Raw genomic sequence first — 22,566 nt, 5'->3', positions numbered from 1 at the left:
AGCACCGTCGAGAATTTCGTTAGAATCAGTATTCGTTTCTGTTTCCAGCACCCGGTATATACCTATATCAATAACGCCATCAAGTTATGGCAAAACGTCACGACGGTTGGCAATGGTAGAATGCAGACATTCGAGGCAATTAATTTGACGAGACAATGAAGCCAGTCGAACTTATCACGGCGGCGCGCGGTAATGTAATTGCGCGATCCCGACTTAAGTCGCTAACATTATCTTGTACCGCGTGGTGGCGTACGACACTTACACGTTTATAAATTCGCTGCACGTCCTCCATCACCTGATTGAGACGGCCCACGAGATGGGTGCTGTAGACTTCAGATAGGGCGGCATGGTCCCTGCTGAGGGACTTGGTCTCGTTTACGAGCTGCTGCCAACAGGCGTAGCTGGAGAATAGGGGCCATTGTTCTCGCCTGCGGAAAACGATAGATAAGAGGCGATATGGAATCGACGGCGGATGTGCATGTTCCGCACGTGTGTATATCGATATAATTACATCGGCAATTAAATTGACTGCTAACGAGTCGATAAAGTGTCGCATTCGCATCGTCTTGCGAATACACATCGTTCCGTCCTTACATTTGCGGTGTTTATACATATAACATAATAGTAGTAATATCAGTAATATCAATCACGTGCAATATGAATCCACGTGCTCGTTCATCCATCTCTAATGCGCTATATACAATGTACATATATATATATATATATATTCTTAAATTGAAGATAAAATAATATTTATGCCAAATAAGCAAATTGTCTAAAATCGTCCTGTTTTATAAATCAATAAGATTATTTTGACATTATATGTATAATTTCTGATCACATTATTAGATATATCATATTTTTTTACCATTTATTGATTTTCAAAAAACAGATTTATTTTTATTATAATCCATTTATTAATATACTTAATCAATTGAAATATAAAAAAAATAGTGGCGTAAAAAAAGTTTTATATTATAAATGCATTTTAAATTGCAACATTCATGTAAACATAAAAATCTGTTAACAGTTGCAGAGATAGTACAAAAGAAAACGCATATTTATGCTGTTTCTGTTGAAGAAATTTCGTTTTGTTTATTTATTTGTCAAAGTAAACTTTTAAGTTTAACACATAGTGTTATATATTCAGTAATGCATTTAGTGTAATACATTAAATAACATTAATATTATGTTAGAATTGGTCATTGGTAATATTGTATTAGAATTAGTCATTTAATAACTTATTGTTTTTAAAATTCCAGTAGTTTTGGCGGTAATTTTAGAGTTAGAAAATCGTTACTAGAAGTACTAAATTCTAAAAAAAAATTTTGTTGAAGTTTAGTCGAATTCGTGCGAGTCGCATCCTCGAGGTTGAATAAATAACTTTTTACTTATCGACCTAATCATTTCTTATCATAATAATTTCTTGTAGAATTTTTAAAGTAGATACGTACTATCTCAAATAATTATTTTACATTCCTGTTTTCAATTTGGAGATTCTTATTTTCTTGTTTTATCAAAATGTAAAGCAAAGAATAAAGTACCAGAAAAACGCCTAAATTGCAGGTAATTTATTAATTTATACATATATTGTATATATGTTTATTAATTTAATTATTTAATAAAAAATACCATAAATTTGCCTGCATACAAAAATTAAAATTCTTAGAAAGCACAAATATTATCAAATTGTAATAATAAAATCTAACTAATACGAATACAAAACCAATAACAGTCTAGCTTGGATCTTATGGTATATAATTTTGCGTGAATTTATATATTAATATGTGTAGTCTTTCTAAACTGCGCGCCGAACGATTGCCAGTCTTGAAACGCAACTCTAATAAATTACCGCAGTACCATCATGAATTAAATTGATTAGTCTGATTGGCTAGGACAATTGCGCGTAAAGCAAGCGATAATATTTTTTCGAGGTAATATTTTTCGCAATAAGAAGAATTATTGGTTTCAGATTTTAATATAGTTTAACATCGATATAAGATGCCAAAATCATCAATTAATTATTAAATTGTTAATCAATTTAAGTTAGACTATTATAGGCTTTGTATTCGTATTAGTTATGTTGTTACATTTATATCAAACAGTCTTTAATAAAATCTAAATTTGACAAACTCTAGTCCCGTCCCGATTATTTACGCGTAATTTAATGATTAAGTCCCGACAAATGGTTTCTTAAAGTTCCAGTAATACTGGTGACAGTTCTAGATGATACTCTAAAGGAACTTGCCAACAAGAAACACAGATGACACAATGTTACACAGTGAATCCTTGTTGTTCGCCAATATTAAACAAATATGAAATGATCACTGTGTTATGCAATGTCGCTTGTTGGAAAGCTCCCTAAGTACTAAATCTGTTTTGTATAGTAACAGTATGCGTAATTCTTTGATATATATTGCCAGTTACACGCACATAAAAAAAAATTTTATAAACATTTACTGACGATAATTTTAAAACTACAAGTAGGCTAGTTGAAAAAAGGTTATCCGATTATCGACTATATAAGTAACTTTACGATAATTATATTTCTTGAAAAAGGGTGAACGAATGTGACGATGTAATTTCGAATGTGCTTTCTCAAAGAAAAAGATTATCGATTCGTGATATCTTCTGGAGCAAAATGAGGGAAACGTGCGAGTGAGAAACGAGATTGTGTTGTCGTGCGGTTACGGATTACGTTTTACCCGGGTATACCATGTACAGTGCGACAGACATCCCTTTTGTGGACGCTGAATACGCAGCAAAAGGGTGCCCCGCGTTCAGGGTTGAAAGACGAGAAGGAACTGGAGCATGTCGTAAATGCAGGAACGGTGCCAGCAGATGTGCACGCGCGTGTAGGACGTGAAAAAAATGCGAAACCGTCTACTTTTCCGTCATCCGTCCGTCGTAGAAGTGGAACGTGGAAAGCATCAATTGTACGGAATATGAGAAATATAGATCGTCGTGAGATATACGCAGAGGAATTCATTAATCTATTAACAATACGCTTCATTATGTTGTAATACTAATGTAATATTAACTGTGAAATATGTACAGCCTTGACCGTAAGTATACAAAACATCCCCACAAATTGACTTACATGGTTTATATTTGATAAAAAATATCATAAATTAAAAAACAATTTTATTGAAAAAGTAATATTTATTTTTATAGATATGTTAATACTTTATTAGTTCTAATTTGACTTTTATTACCGATTTTCTAAGAAATTAAAAGCGCTTCATATTTTTTACCAAAACTGTAACTTTAAACTTTTCGTAATATCGACACGATTTTATATATTACAATAGTTTTACTCAAAATAAAAAGAACCCGTAATTATAGAGTTCAATTTTCTTACAATGATAATATTGTATAAAGAAAAATATTTGCGATACATAAAATTGTTTTCATATTATGGAATGTTTCTCCAAACTCAAACAACACAAAAGACATCCAATGTGAACAATTCAGACATCCTGATAACGTCCTATTTTAATCCTAGAATTTCCTGTCCTGAGGAAGGTCAAATAACAGGCCTGAATCATCCCAAGGATCGTGTGGAAAATCATAAGGATTTTGACAGGATATAAAAAGGACATCTTTTTATACAAATATTTTACGAAAAACATTTCTTCAGAGTAAAATATATTTTATATAATAAAAATATTTCCTACACAGCATACTTTATCCAAGAGAAATCCGTAAGACATCCTCTCGATCGTTTTATGATGTTCCTTGAAATCTGTCCTATGTGTGCTGGATGTTCATTAAGCTAGCACTCCCCTCTCATAAAAAAATCGTTTAAGCCTTATAATTCGAAAAGTACTTAAAAAAAAAGTAGTTTATTAGAGTGAAAGATAAGCTTGAATAAAAAAAAAAGTTTATTAGAGTGAAAACCTTTTAAGATAAGCTAGAAGAATATGTAGTAAAAAATGGAAGGTTCTATTTAAAAAAATTTAAACTTTTCGTGACCTCGATAACGCCACCCAATATCAAACTAATTATACTATTCTATGTCTCCCTTAAAGTAAAAAACCTTTTGCCTAAAACAGTTTTTGATTTAACGTAGTGTTTATGAAATATTTGAGTAGATTTTTTAAAATAGGACACCCTATATACTTTCTTATATAACATTTAAGTTTCTGAATTATATTAAACTTTGATATAATTAAATGATATCATATATGCATATTAAATTTACATAAAATGATAAAGTATCTGTATTTATTAACACTAAAAAAATTTGAAGTCCTAAAAACATTCTATAATGTCCTGAGTCGCTCAGGATATATTTAGGATGATCCTGAGAATGTCTTGTGCTGTCTGTGGAAAGTTATTTTACTATTCGAAATTAAATATTAAAGATATGTAAACAGATTATAAAATATTATTTCAATATTGTAACTTAAATATTTAAAAAACAAGATAATTAATAAGCTCAGATGAATAAATCCAAAAAGAATGAATAAAATGCCAATATGAGTCGACACAAGTTATTAGTGTTTTTTTATAAAATTTATTCGAAATGAATAATAAAGCGTATATATATTTCGACCCTTCGATCCTTTTCAGTACAATGAAAATTGATTAAATATAAAAGTTACATACATAATGGTAGGTTAAATATTTAAAATTATTTTAATAAATTATCAAATATTATTTGTTTGTCTTACTCTTGCTATCTAGTTAAAAAAAAGTATGAATTTCTATATGTATTTTCTGCAAAACATTAATGATATAATATTAATTTTTAAGAAAAAGAAATACAATTGGTAATATTATATTAAAAAACTAAAATATTTAAGATGTTTTTTTTTCGTTAATTTTAGTGTAGTAACAGTTCTGCAATAAAATATCTAGTTTGATTTTTGCGTCAATTTATTATACATTTTACAACCGTAAATGTAATCATGCATGATCAAGATGTACAATCTCGAATATAATCACATATTCAATCAAAATTTACGTAATGTAATCGCGAAACAATTTATGTCGCGCAACGTGTAATGTAATAGTGCAAATATATTGCTGTTATACGCGTCATCGCGATTGAAACGGTGCATCGTTTCAATTGTTTCAATCAACACGTGGTACACGCATCTGAATTACAATGAATTAATTGACGCATGCGTCGTTAATCATTTAAACGTTGTAATCTTAGAAAAACCGGTAGAATTATTTTTCCATTTTGCTTTTTATATCCAGTTAATAAATCTACTTTGTAATTTATAATATTGCATTTTTAATTAAAAAAAGTAAATGTAATTATTTATTATAATATTTAAAACTATCACTATTTGTTTTAACTTTTTCTTTAAGCTGATAATTTTCTTACCATAAAATGTTAATTGAATAATAATTTAGTAATAATATCACTTTGATGTTATATAAATTTAATCGCCTTATGCATTTGCGCCGATACGATGTTTCTAAGATAGTGAAAGGAGGATGTTAAAAAGAGGATGATTTTTGCTTATAAAATAAGCAAGTAGTTATAAGTAAGCAAAAAAAATTTATTTTTTTATAGATTTTGACCTGCTGAATACGACAATGTTAATAGAAAGTTTAGGATCAACAAAGAATGCTTTGAAAAATGAGCATGAACATAATATATTTAATTTAATTTCAATATTCTTACTTACTTTGCAAGACGTTTTTCAAATGCCACAAACTTTTTAAGTTCATCATATTCAGGAAATCAAATCTACAAAAACACTCTTTTGCTTACGTCTTTTTGGGTCATTATTATCATACACCTTGAAAAGTAAGTAAGAATATTGAAATGTATTTAAATATATCATGTTCATGCTCAATTTTCAAGGTGTTTCCTATCGATTCTGAACCTTTTTTTATCAATCATTAATGTATTCAGGAGATTAAAATCTATAAAAAACACTATCCCATTTACTTACACTTTTTTTGGGTAGAAATTAGCCTCCTTTTAATATCCTTCTTTATGACCTTTTTAATTGTTTTTTATGATGAAAAATGCAAACAGGTACAATACAGAATTAATATGTAAAGATGGTGTACTCATCATACTTTTGTTTCTGCTCCTTATGTCTCAACTGTATGCTCCTAGCCATCTTGTCAAGAGACTTGCTGTAGTCTAGCTCCAGTTCTGCCCTTTTGCGGAAGAAATCCTGGAGTTCGACCACAAGGGCGACTTGTGCCTCCATCCTTACATCGAGACATCTCAGCTGCTCGTTCAGCTGTAGCCGTATATCTGTAAGCAGAGGAAAAAGGAAACCCCGTTAGTGCTCATGTTCCAATTGTAATTACGCGTTTCGGGTGTCACGAGATACACGCTCGAAGAGATACCCTTAAAATAACCCCGGAAATTAATCGTTACCGAAAGAGCTTGCGAGTCTTCTGGTAAATAAATTTTGTTCTTCTCAAAATTATAACTAATATCAAGTTGTTACTACTTCGAAAATCATAAAGGACCTCACATAATGGAAACCTTATAAAAATTGAATTTTGGTCGAATTGGATGAAAATTTTTTGATATGTTGTAGGTTTTGTCGCCCTGATAAAAAGTTTCCATAGACACGACTACCCTGTAATGAACCGTTTGACCTTTATGAAGCGTCAATCTTCAAAACGAGCTAATATTACATGTTATTTTCAACGAGCACGCTGCTTTCCAACGTCAATATTTGTACTATCTATGTATATTTTTAAGTAAAAAAATGATGAGGATAATAATGACATGATTGCCTCATACAAAAAAGCAGTAAACGTATCGAAAGTCGATAACCTGATTTTAGTAAGTACTTTTACAAGTGTAAATCTTGGAGTGAGAACGTTGAGAACGTGTTCACACATAGCACCAGTTATTTAGTACTTGGGATGGACTCGAAATCAAGAAAATGTAAGGTATTAATATATCTAAATATTAGAAAATATTTTAAATGCAAGTAACATAAATGTTGACCACATTATAGACGTAATTAAATCTGTAATTTAAACACACACACACACACACACACACACACACACACACACACGTTTTGTGCTAGGAATCACAATAATCGAGCATTCCGATTTGTGAGGAGGTTCGATTATTAATACAAATATTCGGATAATTACTAGTAAATTCATAATTTTTTATTATATAAATACTGTATAAATAAGCACGTATACCTTTAATGCTAAATATCTTATATATTATCAAAAAAATTATAATTTTGTCGCTGAAGTTAGATCATCTCTATTGATAAATAAACTTAGATAATAACGCTAAAATTATTATATAATAAAATAGTTTTAAATAGGAATTGAATATTATACACACACACGCGCGCGGAGGGGGGGAGGAGGGGGGTAGATAATTGAAAACTCGAATTTCCGAATAGCGAAATCACATCAATTGGAATACGCTCATTCGTTTTGCCATAACTGATCATAGGGGCTTTGTGAACTTGGCACCCGATTTACAGAAATATTTTTTTCCGAAAGATCTTTGTATGTAGTTGAATGTAGTAGCGCAGAAAAAAAATATCGCGACTTAAAAAAATGTCATCCCGGACTTTGAAATTAATCAATATTTAAGGATTGTCTCTTATAGAAAAACGATTGTAAAATTTCCTTTTGTAGTTGCACCGTTCGCAACTTATTTAAATAATTATATCTCGCGAATGATGCAACTACAAATGAAAGCAAAAGCACTACAAACAACTGCAAATGATTCTGAATCGAGCTCCGCAAGATAAAAATTCGACAGCAACAAATTTTTTTCCTTGGCAACTTGTTAGCAACAAATGAACAACAAATAAAAATGTTAGTTAAAATCGATTCTGTTCACTTTGTTTCACTAACTTATAAGATTGTCTAGGTACAAAAATTGTCCTGCTGAGATGTATCACAGTTACTTTCGTTTTCAAAGTTTGGATTTCTTTTAGATCCAATGAAATTAGTTATTGCAGTACCTATAGGAATATATTATAACCGGCACAATATATGAAAAATTAATTTTTGATATCAGGAGCAAACGTAATTTGAATAAATTGACAAATTATAACCTGTACGGAATAAAGGAAAAATTCGTATGAAACTCCTAAACACAAATGCAGCTACATACATATAGCTCCATTGAAAATGCGTATTTAAAAGACGGCAACAGAAGTGCTTAATCTGTGAATATTGGAAGAATATTTCTTAAATACGGAAAAAAAACACATAAATAGGGCGTGAGTAAGATTAAATCCAGAGCTACAAATCACAAGTCGATTGCATAAAGCGCGTATTTAATTGGTCGCCCCTTCAAATTCGAATCCAATGCTATGCCTTTTATTATATTCTACTAAGTCGTTCTGTCTATATAAACTAGAAAAATCTAAATGTTATATCTTATTTTATTATAATATATTGTGAGGTCTCTCGTAAGTATTTAATGTAGTTGAGTCGCCATTATTTCGTTATGAATTAATAGATAATATGCAAATATTATTGCCGTAATTATATTTTTATAGTGTTGAGTACCATAATAATTGCTATTACTCTGTAAAACTACTTACAGATATTTAAAATTTCAAATTATACCAAATTTAATTATAATACGATTATTTCGTCTTCTTTCAATCTCTCTCTCCCCTCACCTTCCTTCTCTCTTCATATAGTATAGTCCTAGTACGAAATAAATGTATTATATTATAATATAAATCATAATAATTTCAAATATTAAACTATCAAGATATGAATATAGTAAATAAAATATACACATTTTTATGTAGTAGATGCAATTGCAATTATATAGTGAATATATAATTATTTTCTTACATTCGCTTACATTTACTAATAATAAATAATAAAAAAAAGAAGAAACAATTATTATTTTTACGACATAGTTGTATACTCAAATAAAAAGACATAGTGGAAGCAACTGCAAAAATAATAATTTGTATAGAGATAACAAGTACCTATTATGGAAATAATAGCGCTGATATAGAAATAATAGCATCGCAAGTAAGAAAGAATATCGTAAAATAATTGTGAATATGACGATAAGCGCTAAGACGGTTAGGAATGAACGCCGAATATGAGGAAGGCTAATGTTGAGAAATCAAGAGAGAGCTCGACGAGATAAGAATTCCGCTCGAAAGAGTGATGCCAGAGAAGAGTAGCAGCAGTCTGGAGCAGTGGGTCATGCCCGAGATAGATTAGAGCAGTGGCGCAAAGTACCCACGATTTATTAGAGATCCTCAAATCCATGGGCCTGATAATTACTATACGGTGGCTACTGCCTTGAAGATCGCAGCAGGATTACGAAACCCAGACCGTCCATATACGATAGAGCGATGACATGGCTTGAGAACATGAGCTCTTCTCAAAATCGGCGTAAGAGACTGGCGGATATCGAGATGCTAGTAGCAATCTAGCACGAAGCAAGAAGTTGACTGGGTTAGTCCATTAGTTAGTGCAGGTCCTTTTTTTCCAGAACGCGCTACTAGAAATGACAGATACGTATTGCGAAATAATTATATTTAATATCCTGAAATCGGAGTAGTTCGAGAACATATTCGGAAATCGAGCGTAATACAAAAATATTCTTAAATATATATTCATCACGATTAAATTCGTCGTGAATAAATTAATATTGCTCTCATACTGAGTTATTTCTGTAGGCAAATCTCCGTCGTCGAATTTACAAAGTAACAAAATGAATTGTGAATCTTAATAGTATTAAATAATATTAAGATATGAAGTATATGAATCGATTAATTTGTAATTTGGAATTTGTGCGTTTAGATTTGTAAATAAATATAGATATATTTTTTTTAATATGAATAGTTAATATCTCTTTACTTGTCTTTCGTTAAATATCAATAAGAATTTCCGTTACAAACTATACAAGTTTTATATACAGAATTAATATACATATAGTATACAATACACTTAAAAAAACTATTTATAATTATTAAATCTATAAAATAGTTTATTTAACTATGTACATTAATTTTACAGATAGTATATTTGTCACTTTATTAAAAATATAATCATCTCTATCTGTATGTGTATTTCTCTGAGTAAATACACAAATTAAAAAGTAAAATCTAAATGGTACTATCTTTATTATTTACTTAACTCTAATGATATATATCATTTGTATAAAAGGCTCGATATCAACAACTGGCGCTTGATATCAACAAGTTATCACACACTTTGAGTATTTAATTTTCTTTTAAAACATTATAATAGCACAATATATACTAATGTAAGTGACATACTGCTAGAACAATTAAGAAAAAAGTTAGAAATTGCAGGTATTGAAAATGAAAGAACAAACAAGACAGACCGGGGATATTGCAATAAAATTCCGCCAAACAAAAAGTGCACAAAAGAGTATGTTTTATGAAGGAGTAAAAATATACAACACGTATGAAGTAAAGCAATGTGAGAGCCATTTATAGTAAGAGATTGTTAAAAGAATATATAATATTCAATGTTATTTAGGTTTAAGATTATATATGTATATCATTTTATTGTACTTCTTGAAATAGCTGTGAAAGCTAATAAAGATCATTCATTCATTTTTTCTTTCTCTCCCTTTCTCCGTAGTAATTCGTATTCTATCGATGTTATCCGTAAGACAATGACGAAGAAACAACATCTTAGCTTCTCAAGACAACTGAGTTAAAAATAAACGGCCGTATGTGACGTGAATAATTTATCGTTTTGTAGATTGCCAGGCTTTGCCGAGATAAGGAGACCCCTTTTACACTGAGCACTTGATATGCGTATTAACTATAATAACTTTCTATTAAATTGTGTTAATTTTTACAATAATATTTAAGTATATGTACAATAATAGTTAATGAATAATGTACAATAGTGTATATGTATCAAAATAATTAATTAAATAAATAAATATATATATATGTGTGTGTTTATAAGTATTTTGCCGAAATTAAAATAATTCGATAGAAAGTTAGTACTCGTATCAAACGCACGATATAAACTAGGCCAAAGACACATGTTTGCGTATGATTTATTGTCGCGACCGTGCGTACGCGCGCGGATCTCATTTCCGTTCCGAAACTTCCTTTGACTTCGATAATATAAACGACGCGGAGTGATTACGGTCGAATACATTATTCGCATAATCCATTATCGGATATGAGTAGAAACAATTTTCAGTTCTCCGACGATTTTTAAACACTCGTCCTCAGAACGAATGGAGTCTCTCTCTTTCTTTGACACCTTTCTTATTTTACGTATAAGTTATAGCTCCTATAGGTATTCATATAATTGATTCTTATTATTTTAAAATAAGTAATGTCTTAAAATGTTAGTACGGCTCTCTAATTGTAACATCTTAAGACTATACTTATATAAAAAAGTTCTAAATATAAGATCCAACTATGAATACCGCCGCCCATAGACAATGAAAGCAAACTATAGAATTTATATACTATAGATGCAAAAAGCAAACTGGGAGAGAGACTGTGATGGAGCTTTATAGAATTCTTTTAAATTAGCGCATATAAATTATGGAATAAACTTACATTTTATGTATAGAATGTACAATCTATTAGAAAATTTAACCTTTAGAGGACGGGGATTGGGGGCGCGTTATCAGCCTAAGGAAATGCATGAAAAAGGTATCTTATATCATGGATTGATCGTGGGTAAAGTGTCGATCACGGGTTGCGCCAATATATTGGCTTTCCCGTCCTCAAGGGGTACGGCTAATGTTAAAAATTACAGTGTTTCAAAACACGCGTTATTGACCACGAAATTCGATAAAAGTATGGCTGAAGAAGTTTTTAGAGTCGCTGAACACAAATCTGAGATCAAATTTAGCAGATTCATGACCCAAAATACCGCCATTTTTTACTTTTCTGCTATGTTGGATCCGCCATGTTGGATCAGCCATTTTGAATTTTCAAATTTGACATCAAATTCGTAATCAGCGACCTCAAAAACCCCCAAAAAGTAATGTTAAATCCAAGATCAAGTACCTTTTTGTTTACGCCAATATATGGGTTTTCCCGTCCTCTTAAGGTTAAAGACAAGCTATTTGAACGCACCTCCTCCTATAAACTTCTTCGAATGACTGCTACTAGACTATTTTTATTTAGCTAGAGTTGGACACATAAGTAGTTTTTTATCTTTTGATCTAGATTTTTTGTTCTTTTTTTCAATGTGTTTATACATCAATTCTTTTATTCTATTTTATATACATATTTTATGTATTGTTTTTCTTCTTCTTTTTATAATTTAATTTTTCTTCTTTTCTTCTCTTTCTTATTTTTATATAATTTATTCAACAATTTCTTATTTTTATACTTTGTATATACAAAGTATAAAAATAAGAAATTGTTGAATAGTTCCATTTTTTATGTAGTTCAATTGCTTATTCTTTAATTTTGGATTGTAATTTCACTATACAAATAAAGAGATAATTGATATCCAATGTTTTATACTTCATCATAAATATACTAATTTAATATAATTAATGTAGTACTTTTTAAGAAATTATAGAATAGTTTATCTTGCTGGGGTATGTTATACCCCACCTGATTCACAAAAAGTTAGAGGAGGAGGGAGGAAGAGGAGAAGGGAAAGAGAGAGAAGCTCCAATGATAAACGAGAGTGAGTGATGTACTTTGAATCAAAATGGATGTTCTGTTCGTGACAGATCGAGAACGTATAAAAATTCCAACGTCGACCTCCATCCTCCATGCCGCACCGCTCGTTTTCAGAAATATCGTTTTCAGGAATCCCGAGACAAAACAGAGAGGCCTGAAAGAAACGTTATTTTTTACCACATGTCAGTTCGAATTATCGAGGGCTCTAAATGGGATCGGTTCATCGATAGTTTAGCCTCGAAACTTACGAATGGATCTTTTATGAGTCGCGTCGGCGGCGTTTGATAATATAAACTTTAAAGAAAAAATAAAATTAATTCCGGGAAATATCCAAACGCGTGAATAAAAAAACTTAACACAATGTCTTAATTGTGATTAACTAGATCAAAAAGTAAGAAAATTTGCAAATAGAATATTTATTTTATTCAAGCAGTGTTTATTGAAATTTTGTAAACAAATTTTTTGAGAATTTCCGAATTTTCCAGATATTTTTATTCAAATTCCAGATAAAATTAGAGATTTTTTTAATACAACTTTGAAATAAATTGAAATGCAAACAACGCAAAGAAATTGTATACAATTAATAGTAGAAGATAAATATTACACGACACACTACAGACTTTTCTACAATTAAATTCGTAAAATGTATAGGATAATATAGAGAAAATCTTTACAATAGAGAGAGAGAAAGAGAGAGAGAGAGAGAGAGAGAGAGAGAGAGTATCAATTCAGCTACTTTCTTTTACATACTGTACCGTTTCCTTCTTCATCCTTATTTTTTTATAAAAATTCGAAAGACACGAGAGTGTCACGTAAATGTATGCAGATAGATATGTAGATACGCGGCGTATGCCATATTTATCGCTGACAAGTTTCGCGACCAAATTATTGTTTTTAATTTAAATTAAAAAATTTTGAAGCTAGAATCGAATTTAGCGATTTCATAAACTCTTAAAAAACAAAATTTTCTATAAGTTATTTTGTTAGAAAGCTCCGAAAAGAGTCCTTAAAGGGTTAATAAGCTATAATATTTGTTCCTCAATGTTGGCATCATTTAAATCAGCAACTTTTTTTATTCTGATATTCCACATTCATACATTACCATTAATATTTATACATATTTCATCGCGTTCCGTTTTATACCATTCAATATTTCCATTGTTGCTTATTCAAAAAGCCCTAATCAAGTAAAAAAAAAAACGAAAAATTTTCAAGAGATCTAAATTTAATACCGTATTTACTTATGCATACGCTTTGTCTAGCATATGCGAACGCTCGTCAAAATGTTATTCGGATCTTATAATGGGAGCACGAAGACTCGTATACACTATCGTAATTTTTGTTGCGATTTCATGCATACGCATACCGCACGAGATAAGTAAGAATAAGGCGAACGGCACCGTCAAGATTAATGCCAGGTGTGTGCATAACAGAATCTCTCGTGATGGCACATCACGAATTGCGACGCGAGCCGCGAATCACAATTTAATTATTGCCTCATTGCGCCGCGCAAGGATCTGTTATAAAGCAGTGCATACGGTACACACATGTAAGGAAACGTAACTGTATATCAGACAGATGGATGCAATCCTGTCTACAATATTAAGGCTATCTAGCGGATCTTCTCGCAATGCTTTACGAAAATAAATAACTTGCGCCGTTGCTTATCGCACGGAACAACTTTTCATTTTTCACTATTACTTTACTATTGAGTTTACTATATGTAATAAAAATATGAATTTTTCTCGATTTAACGAAGAATTTATTTAACTCGATGTATTTTCTATTTTCGATTATATATCGAAAAAGGAAGAAGAAGAATGTGTAACATATAAAATGTTAATTATATAGTCTATTCCCGTAGTTACACTCAGAAAAAACATAGTAATAGCAACTGTAAAAGTGACAACTATACAAGTTTTATATGTAGAATTAATGTACCATATTATACATATGTAGTTGAATAAATTATTTATAGTTACCTGAAGTTTTTTTCTCCAGATAAGCGATATATCATTTGAATCCGCTTGAATAGCCATTTAATATGATGATATGTACATAACTTGTACATTTTGGAACTTTTTATTTAGGCTAAAAAAATGGCCCTTACTTATACTTAACATTCTTTTTCCTTAGACATATCATGAGTGATTTGAATTAAATTAGCATTTACAGTCTTAACGAACTAAGTAAATTATTAAAATCCATAAAGATGTGCTTTCTAAAAATTCGAGGAAAATGTAATATATCAAATCTCTTGTAATGTTTGTGACACAACTTATATGAGTCAAATGGGGAGGAAATTACAAACCAGAATTTCTAAACACAAAAACTACATTAATAGAAATTACCATTAATAGAACACTACTTCTCAGTCAGTAATCACGGACTATTGCATCATAATCACGAATTTAACTGATTTAAAGTAAAGATCTTAGACACCGAAAAATTTTAAAGTAAACGTTTACCGTCTGAAATGATTAATATTAAACTACAAAGTAATATAGTCTTACAATTTGATATTGATTATTTAAATTACGTCTATGTGTAGATATATATATTTATTGTAATAAGTTATACCTAAAACTGTATGTATATGTTGTGAGCAAAGTCCGCAAGTAGGCAGTATCGACTTTACCCAGACAGTGTTAAGTCGTAATCATACTAGCGATATTGTGATTGACGATTAAGGATTACTTTTCGACCAATCAGAGCAATGCAGTCACCGATTGCTTTGCTCTAACTGGTTGAAAAACAATCCTCAATCGTCAATTACAATCACGTAATCGGTAATGTGATTACGGTTTTAACATTGACTAACGCAATTGGGTTGAACAACTCTGACACGACCTGGGAAATGCCTGACATTGTACAGCAAGAAACTCGGGCAATGTCACTGTTCATTGTAAAAACTTTGCCCGTAACATACATTTATAAGCTCTAACAATAAGTATAACGTTATGTATTACTTTATTATCTCATATATATTAGTCTTTAGCATTTTTCTTTGTGTATGTACTTCTGTGTTCTCTCGACTTACTATATCATTTAATACTATAACGATTCTGACTTTTACATTATTAATAACTTTATAATGTTTTGAACATTTTATCTAATAAAATTAATTAACCAATGTATCTGACATTAAAAAATTTTTTATTTTCGATGCATCTTATAATTTGCTTGCACATGAGTTTTTATACCTATTTAATTGTTTTAGTGTCTTGTTGTAATTCTTAATGCCTCCTAGGAATCCCTGTTAAGTTAGCCCTCTCCCCCACCAGCGCTAAATAAATAACACATTCCAAAATTAGGTGCTAATAAGGTATTCCGAGACTTGATGAAAATATTGCGAAAATATACATAAGTTCTGTATATAATTCTTTATATATTTTCGCAATATTTTCAAGTCTTGGAGCACCTAATTAGCACTTAATTTTGCTATATTTGTTTTTTTTTTGTTTACGCAATAAACATATATATATATATATTTTTATGGAGAGAATCTTAATGTTAATCTAGCCCCTTCAACATATTTTTTTCTGCCAAACAGTTCGAACACCTAATTTCGCACTTTGGCATTTAATTAACACCTAATTAACACTTAATTAGCACCTAATTTTAGAATGTATTAAAATTTATTTAGCGCTGGTGGAAGAGTTAACAGGATCTTCTAAGATTTTTTTTCAAATGATTACTGACTTAAAAGATTTTAAATTATACAACTGAGCGGGGATTTATCTATTGTGCGGAGGTGTGAGAATCTTTTTCTGCTTCTTGTATTTCACTAAGGATATGGTCGAAACATTCAGTGTTGAAGCAAGTCAAATATAGTTTTCATTTATAAAAATTTATATGTAAAGTGTACCAAATTACTGCACCACACTCTCATTCATCTTAATTTCTGATTAAATATTTAATTTAATTTTCTATTTTTTCAATTTGAGAAAAGTATCGTCTTTTCTTATTAGTACGTTTAATGTTGCATATGTTATAAGATAGTGAATATCTAAAATGTAGTCAATATAAACATTTCTCTTTCTCTCCAAGATATCTTTAAAAATATTCGATGAAGCATTTCCTGAATGCCTTCGACTCAAATATGTAATTTTCGTCGTACTTCGTCACGGACAATTCTGTTTGTAAATATATGTATATAATACTTGTTTTCGTTGCCGAACGTGTCGCAATAAATATCCGACGTGTTTTATGTTGCCTTAAGTTTCAGACTGTAATGGATTTTGAAAATTAATGACGTAATAAAGCAGCAGAAAACTGCCATTGACTTATTAAAAAAAGACAATCACATTATTCATTTTGTTATAAATAAAGATATCACCAACAAATTATTACGTACTTTCGGTATATCTGCAATAGTAAAAAATTACGTACAAAAAGGTTCCATCAGATTTTCACCGGAGAACTGATATCAACGAATTTGATGGACAGGAAGCATTACTATATAAAAAAGATGACTGCGTGATTTGTTGGGCTCCCGAAATAGCCGGAAACGACTTACAGAGACAAAGTGCGACATCACGTCTTCTAAACCTTCATACACTCGTTGTCTTTCTTGATATCTGTCCTGTCCATCGCAGTTGCAAAAGTCCCCTTTTATCAATTACTACAATCCCACACTTTTTTGTGAGCCACCCCTTATATTCTCGTAGGACGAGATCATCCCCCTCGTCTTACTTACTGCCTACGCCCTACATGCATGCTCGTTGAATTTACCTTTTGCCCAGGCTTCCCACTCGTGGCGTCCGGCAAGTTTGAACATTTCTTCTCTTCGCGTTATTTATTATTATCGAGTAAGAACTTGGCTAGTCTGCCGTCGTAGTTGTAGTTCTTCTTTCACCCACGTTCACCAGTTCACTACTCGTACATGTCACGACGATGATGGGACTCTTCGTGTCACTGTCTTTCACACGTGACACGCGCAGCGACGAGCACGTTAAGCACGCACATGCACTTACACACGTATACTCTATTATACCATACGCGATGTTTCCTCGTGACCGCCCGATATATATATGTATGTATATATGTGTATCACGCGAGCCTTTTCTCCGGAACGTATCGCGGCTTTCTAAATGAGCAACGATTAGCTCTCATCTGGGACATACTTTAAGATGAATTTTATTATTAGTATTCATATACTTATGCTTGTATTTGTGCTTGTGATTGATACGGGATAGATGAAGAGCGCTAGTGTAAAAGTTATCTATCAGATATATTACGTCCATAAAAACGTAGCTTTCCACGTGGCGAAGATTGGTGATGTCATTAGAATGCGATACTTGAGATTCTCATGCTGTCATCTTTCACTTAATTCTTTATCGTTCACACTTTTGAATCATGATTTGTGGTGTGCCTGTTTGAAATTAATCCACTTCTTTATGATGTTAATAGACAAATTGGATTACGTGGTAACCATATGTAATCAAAAAATTCCTTCTCAAAATTATTTTTGCAATATTTGTTTATCAGTGAATAATATTATAATTATACTGCTGCTACGAAATTTTGAACTTATGCATTCAAATTAGAAATGGCTAATAACATTGATACTTGATTATTTTTTTTATAATGTGATGCTTTTATCTTTATAATGTGAAAACATCGAGTGTCAATCTATTAATATTTAGATCAAGGCAAATCCGATTGCAGTAATAGATTTATTAGGCATGTATCACCGGTGCAGATTTCACGGGGAGAGAGCCATGAGAGCCATGAGAACTATGGCCTCCCCCTTGCAGCCTTTTGTTAAAAAAATATTTGTAATAAATAAATGTGATATTTGTAATAAAATGTTACGTGTGTGTATATTTTTAATATTTCTAAAATGCTAAATCACAATTTGGGTATTACTAAAATATTTTTTTTAATTTCAGAAACTCCTAAGTTCTTACGGCTTAAGACTTACTGCTCTATCGTAGATATCGTGTTTATGCAGCGACATTATGCAAAAATTACTAGATACTAATTGCAAGACACTAGGCATTTAAATTATTTAAAAAATATTACTGATGTGTCTGCCGATGAGCGTCGTTTTTGTTGAACGAAGATTTACAGCCCTTTGGCATTTAAAAATTCGGTTAAATAGAAATCATAGGAGTGAAGAGAGACTTTTAGAGTTTGCGTTGTGTTACACATAGAATAAAGACAGAAATTAATAAAGAAACAGTGTTGAATAGGTTTGCCAGAAATACAAAGTGTAAATTAGATGTTTTGCTGTTAAATGCTATGCTTATATATTATTCTTTTTTTATTAAAATAATTTTAAATAAAATATTTTATGAATTAAATATTTACATAATGTTTTTTTTTTCAATATAGGTAATGCTAATGCACACCGAATTTCTACGGAGTGTAAAAGGTGTAAAATGCAGCGAATAGCTGCGTTCGATATTGATGACAGTGTTTCTAAACGTACCCGACATTGCAACCTCTTGCGCTAAAAATTCCAGACGTATGTTCTGAGTGGTCAATGATGTCAATGACGACAATGGCAATAACTTAAAAATCAGAGATTTATAATTTGCATCGTAATATCTCCTCTCGTAGAGCGCGTATAAAGAAAAAATAAAAGTGCTTTTATTATACAATCCGAGTGGAAATTATCGATTGAGCGTATATAGACATTGTCAGTTCAGCCGTTATTGAGATCCGATAATCGCGGTGAGCCGCAACTCACGCCATGACGTTACTGCGCTTGCTTTAACGTCGAGATACCGCGTCTTTAGATACACGAAAAAAAGGCAAATTATTTACAGTTAACTCTGCCGATATAACACAGGTTCATACTTCGACATTTTATGACTCCCGTTATCTTTCCCAAATCCCTCACGAATTCCGTCCCGGAAGAAAGCGAGTGGGTAAATGAATTATTTTTTGGCAGGGGGAGAAACTGGAACATTGTTTCTGCATAACCAAATTCCTAAATTCCGTAGAGCTTGATGCTAAATTTACACAATACACTAAAAAAAATATTTTTGTAAAATTATATGATTATGTTCGGTTTTTTTTTTTTAGAATAATCATGAAATATTGTAACCCCTTTCTTAGCAGATTTCTTGTAGATTGTCAATTGTTCCAACAAGATTGTTCCAGTGTGTAATAAATAAATAAGTTCGGGATTGACATCGTGTATCATTTATCGACGCGACGGTATGTAATAACGAAACACGTGAACTAAAATCACGTCGTCAAGTATAATTAGAGATCAACAGTACTTAAAATACGTATTTAAATACATTCTTAGTATTTTGTTTTCTTAGTATTTAAATACAATTTTTTTAGTATTTTGCCTATCCCTGGTTATAGGTTATACGTGCGTTGTTCCTATTACTAATAATTAGTTGAAATAGCAGACCAGCATCAATCACAATAAATTAAAACAATAATTTGTTGTTACTATGTATAAATCATTTGTTAAATTATTATTATTATTATTATATTTGTATATCGATGGCTTGTTAAATTAACAAAATCTTTTCTCTCGGTGTAAAAAATCAAAAAATAACAGATTACTTTTTTAGAAATCATTCATAGAATCGTGGCAAAACTCAAAATCTGCGAGTCTATTTTCAATGACACCCTACAGAAAATTCTTGTATTATATTTTTAATATTTTTTTTATATCTTAAATATACTAATATCTAAACGAAAAACTGTATTTTCTTTTGCTTGAAATAAATTTTTCTTCCAATTTAACCATACACTTCCTTCCATTCTTAATTCGATTATTAAAAAACGATCAATAATAGATCAGTGAAAGCAAGGATGCAGTATAATACTTCTTTAATCCGGAACTTAATAAGGTAATGGATAAATTTGACGTGTGTTAATATTTCTTTAGAAAAAAAAAGGGAAAGTGCTTATAACCCGATCCGTTTGTTCTCAACGAACGAAAGTGTCGATAAAATGATCGCGGCAATATCGAGTGGCTCGAGCAAGAAAGTTCGTCGTTTATCGTTTATGTCCAGTGAAAGAACTCTGTTGATACAACGCGCTATAGTTCCGCTTAAGTGATTGTTATCGGAGTTTAACACACGTCGTCCGTATATCTGGCTCCGGAGAAGCACGTCGCGCAAAGCCTCGATAATGTCGGACAACTATTTTTATCATCACGCTTCTTCGCTTCGCACACACCTAATCAACCCCATATGATCAGTTAGATTACTCCAGTTACGTGATTGAATATTTATGAGAGCGCGCAGCGACACGATTGCCCGGTGAATTGATAATTCAAAGACCGAAACGATGCGTGTGAACTTATATCGATCATAGATTCTGAATACTATCGCCGTTGTAGCTTATTATTGACTATTAAATGAATTCAATAGCTGATGATATGATCATAAAATCATTCGAAATATCTACTAATTGAGCACGCAATCGATCGCAAAATTGACACAAACTCAAAAGATTAAAAGTTTTCATATAAATTTCACAAAATTGTTGCTTAATTTCTCCGATACGAATGAGATTTACATAATACGTTTAAAGACATAAAACTGTAAATCACATTTTATGTGATCGCTTAAAGTATACATATAAATTCACAAATTTTAAACCAATCGATATTTAACAAACCTTATCTTTCCAAATCTTCAAAATTTTTGGAATAGTTGTACTAGAAAGAAAAAAAGTACGAATTGATCTAAACAAAATTAAAAGTTTTAAAAAACCGTAATATGCAGTTGAAAGATTTAATACATTTCATATGTTCCGAACAATTTAATTAAATTTATATATACATATATGTATATAAAATAATAAGTATTAAATTTAAATCAAAAGCTGACACCAATCATTGACATATGAGCTTTTAGGGCTTAAGTCCTATAAGAGTAAGATGTCGAAATGTTAGGGGCGTGTGGGACTCTGGAGTATCATAATTAAAAAATTTTTTAAATTAAGTTATTTAAACAAGCATTTGTAATTTTGCGGTTTTGTAAAAAAAACAATTGAATAGTCGATAAGTATATAGCGTCATTAACAATATATATGTTCTTTTTAAAAATAACAATTTAGTAACGACGTTATAATTTTTTATGACGGTAATAATAATATCAAGGTTGGGAAAGTAACTTTTAAAAAATAACTCGTTATACTAAAGCGATTTTCCTAACTTGAACACAAAGGAGAAAATTGGTAAGCTTCCATTTTTGAGCTTGTACACATTTTATGTTTAATACGTAAGTATGTGCAATATAAAAATTAGAACTCTGATCATTTGTGTAAATATTGCAGATAACTCAACTATAAATACTTATTTATACAAAGTTCGATTCGTACTCTCTCAATGTATTGAATATTCGGAACAGTAAATAGAATCGTCACATTATATGCAAATGTCGATGAAAATGTTCAGAATATTGTATGAATACTTTTTGTACATATATCACAAAAATCGCGAGCGAGCGAGTAGTACTCATTTTCGCCGATAGAGGGCCGCGGCGGAAAGCATTTATTCGTAAAGAAGAATCACCTGGGAGAGAATATAAGGAGCGCAGCATTTCACCTGCAAAATGTGAAGTGATCCAAAAATTAAGCTCCAAGGTGAAAGCACGCGTAAATGTGATCTTCATAGTACAACTTTGCTTAGGACTCAGACAGACGAGCGATTTTGTAGCGCTACAATCGCAAACGTCGACCGTTCATACGGAGCTATTTTCTGGCGTTACATGAAACATTCTTGGAATATGTAACGATACAGAAATGGAATTTTTAACCGATATTTGAATGTTGCTTTTACATTTCGTAAATTTTGAAATATTCCGGAATATTCTTGAAATATTCATTTTTTTTTAATTTTAGGAATCTTTTATAAATATATATTTCAGGATTATTTAGCGTTAGATGAAAATTAAAATAGAGATAATGCAAGGACAGATAATGAAATTACTACTGCAAAAAAGATCGTTAGAAATGCTGCTGTTATTAGGGTGAGAGGGGGGGGGGG

General features: G+C 31.0%; 1 protein-coding gene across 4 annotated transcripts in view; it reads right to left on the bottom strand.

The window, feature by feature from the left end:
* The window catches only part of LOC108783195 (SLIT-ROBO Rho GTPase-activating protein 1), a 78,399-nt gene that overhangs the window by 26,519 nt on the left and 29,314 nt on the right, over positions 1-22,566 (bottom strand). For 3 of the 4 annotated variants that reach the window (XM_018551698.1, XM_018551700.1, XM_018551699.1), the window contains exons 2-3: positions 6,046-6,229; positions 263-428 (exon numbers count right to left, since the gene is read on the bottom strand). In XM_018551698.1, the coding sequence (XP_018407200.1) occupies positions 263-428; positions 6,046-6,229 (350 nt within the window). Of the gene's footprint in view, positions 1-262; positions 429-511; positions 743-6,045; positions 6,230-22,566 lie in introns of those variants that run through there. The other variant, XM_018551701.1, reaches the window with a different exon arrangement.

This window comes from Cyphomyrmex costatus, unplaced genomic scaffold, assembly GCF_001594065.2.
Source record: "Cyphomyrmex costatus isolate MS0001 unplaced genomic scaffold, Ccosl1.0 scaffold143, whole genome shotgun sequence".
NCBI lineage: Eukaryota > Metazoa > Arthropoda > Insecta > Hymenoptera > Formicidae > Cyphomyrmex > Cyphomyrmex costatus.
Note: the sequence above shows the minus strand (reverse complement) of the source record. Positions and strands in the feature narration are given on the sequence as shown.